The 4,774-nt window shown below is 35.0% G+C and overlaps 1 protein-coding gene across 3 annotated transcripts in view; it reads right to left on the bottom strand.

The window, feature by feature from the left end:
* LOC111875812 (oxysterol-binding protein-related protein 6) overlaps nucleotides 1-4,774 on the bottom strand; it is an 85,694-nt gene that overhangs the window by 34,924 nt on the left and 45,996 nt on the right. For all 3 annotated transcript variants that reach the window (XM_023872354.2, XM_023872355.2, XM_033750232.1), the window contains exon 10: nucleotides 1,277-1,539. In XM_023872354.2, the coding sequence (XP_023728122.1) occupies nucleotides 1,277-1,539 (263 nt within the window). The remainder of the gene's footprint in view (nucleotides 1-1,276; nucleotides 1,540-4,774) is intronic.

The raw sequence follows: 4,774 nt of genomic DNA, 5'->3' as shown, positions 1-4,774 counted from the left end.
TTTTAAAACTTGCCCTTTTGTATATATGTAGAAAATGTTATTGTCTTTCAGGTTCTTTTTAGTTCATATTTCGATGTTGCATAGAACGGAAAATATGCATTTTTTTCTGAAACTCTGCAATGTTAAAGACTTAGGGCCATTTAAATTCCGGCCGTAGGGAGCTGCCGGCAATTTAAAAGTCCGTACGTTAAAGTACATCAGCACATTGAGATAAGCAGTAAAAACTCTCTCAATGGCCAATTCTAATACCAAACAATTTTACAGTACTAACCGAAATACTAGGGGAACACAATAGCGTAGTTGGTTGAGGCATTATGCTACAAGCCAGAAGGTTGTGGGTTCAATTCCTGATGAGGTCGCTGGATTTTTCAATGGACCTAATCCTTCCAGCTGGATTGTGGCCCTGGGGTCGACTCAGCCTCTAACAAAAGAGGACTAGGAATCTCCCTGGGGATAAAGGGTGGCTGGCATATAAGGATGACAAACTCACTTGCATCTGTGAGCCAAATGTCTAAAATATGTGGGAGCCTTGATATCTCACAATACTGTGGGCCTCCACGCCCTGCAATAGGGATAGCTTTTTAACTGAAATACTAAAATCAAAAGGTGGAGCATTATGTGAACTATACATACTGGTAGATAGCACTATCTACAGCCATATAGGTGCTGCAGTAATGTGTGAATCTGATAATGTTTTACTTGCTACACAACAAATGTTTAAAAAATAATTTGTCTTTCAGTTCTTGTAGTTTTTGTTGACTTACTGTACATGGTACTGAAATCACAGTTTGGTTTAATGGTTATGACAACAATTTAGTATTTCTTTCTGGAATACTTCAAATGAAACCATAAGAAAAATGACCTATAAAGAACTGAGAAGCAGAGCACCTGTAACAAAGTTTGATATGACTTCCTACACAGGACAGAATCACAAATATTAAGCATGTAATGAAGCATAGCATTTCCTTTTAAACAAGTGACATGTGTTTCATTAGTTTCTTAATAAAAGTCTTCAATGTATAAAAAACATGACTCTTAAGACTGTTTGAATTGGTTGTACATCTCACTACTGAACTTGGAAAGTGTTATAAAACTTTTGTTTCTGTATACTATTATTTTTATAACATGTCCCAGCTTGATTCTTCACAGGATTGCAACCAAAGACATCACCACTCATTGCTTTTATCTGGTTTATGGACTGATGTCTATCAAGAATGGCTTGAATATGGGAGCTATGTTTCTTCAGTTGCTGAATTCAATGAGAAGTGAAACTCACCACTTCAGAGGCAGGTCCAACTGAAGAAATGTCAGTGAGATCTGCTGTGTCATGGATACGAGCCAGTCTTGAGCGCAAGTCAGCATTCTGCTGCAAAGCTTGATTAAGGGAATTTCGTAGGCTAGCTACCACATTGCCAGTAGCAGTTGCACTGAGAGAAGCACCACAGTTTAAGAGAAATGTACTATCTGAATCCAATGCAGTCTTCAGTCTGTCACGCTCTGTAACTAGTGTGTACAACACCAGCTTTAAGCTACCATGAACTGTGAACATAAAATGCAAATTGTTAGCTGAAAGAAAAAAAATTACAGTGCAGACATATTTCTTATTTCATGACACTTTACCTACTGTATGGACTATATAGGATTAACTGTCTATTTCAAGATACTGTTTCTAATCTAGCTGGAGAGGAAAATCAAGAAAAAAATAAGTCAGCATATGTGGCCAATGAGCTGAGATTTAAAACCAAGATTCTTCAAATTCAAAGTAAGAGTACTAAGCACTACACTGCAACATTTTGTAAAATGTAAATTAACTCACCATAAAGTTCAATATAAACTTTAATTCAGTTATACCTTGAAATTCATTAATGTAAATAGGTACAGTATGCCATACAGTAATTTCTTAATTTTTTGAACAGCACACAAAAAGTGGTCAATATTAATATAGTAAAACTGTGACTGTAGCAGATATAAACTTTATTTGCATTTTTCCCACTTTTTAAAATATATTTATGTGTTCCTACACTACTGCAGTTTCTAACTTTACTAGGCAAACCTGATGTAGACTGCAAATGGGCACACCTGAATAATTCTTCAGCAGACTTCAATATACATGTATTACCACAATTTTTAAACATCATGTACTCCTGAATCTCTAGTGGTCACAGTTCCTGCCTACAGATCCAGAGGTCTGGGTTCGATTCCCAGTGCAACAAGATTTTCTGAGAAATAGTGGGTCTGGAACAGGGTCCACTCAGCCTTGTGAGGATAATTGAGAAGCTATTTCAGGGAAATAGCGGCTCCGGTCTAGAAAACCGAAATTAACGGCTGCAGATTTGTTGTGCTGACCACGTGGCACTCTCTATCTGCTAAAGTTGGCACTAACTTCGCCAACAAGTGGTGGTTGTCCAGTTGGTATAGTTCACTAGTGGATTAAAACTATGGAGTTCAAGTTCACTCCTGAATCAGATATGAACTATTTACAGACAGCACAACATTGAAAACAAAATTAATTATTAATGAAGTTTCTTGGCATACTTCAGTCACTAAGGTGCCTAGCTGTAAATTGTACAGCCAGGATTGATTTTTAATAGGGGCAGGGAATATTATTTCCTTTCCACCCGTGTGGAGGCGGGGTCGAATACCTCAACCGTGACCCTGCGAGTCGTAGGAGGTGACGAAAAGGGAAGTCTCAAATCTGAGACAGTAAAATATGGTCGCGAGTCTCAAGGGACTTGGACCCGAGAAAGACTGCGTTGGCAAGGGCCAGCAGCATATATAAAAGACAGACCCGTACTCTCGTCAGAGAGGGCGCCCCTCAAAAATAATACCGTAAATGTCGAACAGTAATAAATATCTGGTCATGAACCCCAGATGGGGCTCGACACCAAGACTTACTGACTGACTGACTGTCAGTCGCAATGTGACTTTCACTTGGACTATTTCCTTTGGCAAATCTTAGGCCTATACAGCCTTCTATCTGATGTGTTCAAGGGCCTCCGTAAGATAAAAATGACAAAATGTGCTGCCAGCCACAAGCACTCAGTCAGTGGCATGGTGGAGCTAAACAAATGCATTCCACACATGCCTTCATGGTGTTTCCCTTCATTTTAGTTTCTTCAGATCTCATTATTGCTTCTCTGCAGTACAAACTATAAAATGGTACAGTTTTTGACATGTTTCAAGGCAGGAAGATACTGAAATCTGAGTCAAAAATGGATAACTTTTGCAATTTTGTTTGATTCTTTTAACTGATACTCTCAATATCTACAGACTGCAAAAATCATCATTTTATGCCACTGGGTTATATGAAGGTCACTGTACATCATTTAAATATTAACAAAGAAATTTAAACAAGATAATGAAGAGTCACCTTCATGTTTTGCATCCTCTTGTGTATGTCACTACTGTGTAAATATGTCTGTCAATCACAACAATATTATACTCTTAATAAATAACTGATAAGACTCAAATCATTGATAAAATGCATTAGTTTATTAAGATGTTATTTTTGCTACATCATTTAGATCATTTCTTCTTTGCAGACGATACCAATATATTGGTTATTGATAAAGATAAAAGCAGCCTTCAAGATAGAATAAAGAGAATTATGATCCAACTGGAATCTTGGTTTTCAAAAAACAATATGATTATAAATAATGATAATACTAAAGCCATGTTATTCCAGTTAAAGAAACCGAATGACATCTCAGGGCCAGATATTATTTTTAATAATATAAAAATTAAGTATACATCTCAGTTTAGATTTTTAGGTATTAATATAACTCAAAATCTCAAATGGAGTGTACATATTCAGTCCTTGTGTTCAAAATTGAATAAGGTATGTTATATTATTAAATCTTTGAAAGATGAGGTAAGTTTACATATACTCAGGAATATATACTTTGCCAAATTTCAATCGTTGGTAAGTTATGGGTTGATTTTTTGGGGAGGAGAAAATGAAAGTATTAAAGTCTTTAAAATACAGAAAAGGATGCTTCGTTTCACGAAAGGTGTAAATAACAGAATGTCATGCAGACCTTTATTTAAAGAATTCAAGATTTTAACTATTACGTCCTTGTACATCATTCATTCATTCATTCATTCATTTATTTTTCGTTCCATGGATCCACAATACAAGTGAGATATAGGACATGTCCATACAGTGATTATTCTTAAAATTAATAGAGCAAGAGCTAAGTACATAAATAAAAAAGTATAAAATACAAAAATTGAAACAAAACATGTAGGATCAAGTAGATTCCAGTCATATAAGTTAATTTAATAAAACATGCAGTTTAAATTTAAACAATGTCAGTTTGAACATATCACAGAAATTGCTTAAATGACTAGACTAGAATAATAGAATAATGACTAGAATAATACTAATAAAAGACTGGATGATCAACAGGTGATTCTAGTGAATGCATAATCATTAACTTATAATGACTTATATTGGAAATATTCTTCCACAGAATAAAAATGATGAAGATAAAGAAAACGCTTTAAACAAATTTTGAACTTCTTAGGGTTGAGTGACTCTTCTTTTATATAAGAAGGAAGATTATTATAAATTTTTATGCCCATATAATACACTCCCTTTTGATATACCGTAAAATTTGCTATGGGTTGATAGAAATTTGTAATATGTCTTGTATTTATATTATGATTTAGTGAATTTGGAATAAAGAGACTTTTATTATTAACCACAAAGAGCATGAGTGAAAAAATATACTGTGAAGCCAAAGGCAAAATTTCCAATTTCCGAAAGAGATCT

This window comes from Cryptotermes secundus, unplaced genomic scaffold, assembly GCF_002891405.2.
Source record: "Cryptotermes secundus unplaced genomic scaffold, Csec_1.0 scaffold1799, whole genome shotgun sequence".
NCBI lineage: Eukaryota > Metazoa > Arthropoda > Insecta > Blattodea > Kalotermitidae > Cryptotermes > Cryptotermes secundus.
Note: the sequence above shows the minus strand (reverse complement) of the source record. Positions and strands in the feature narration are given on the sequence as shown.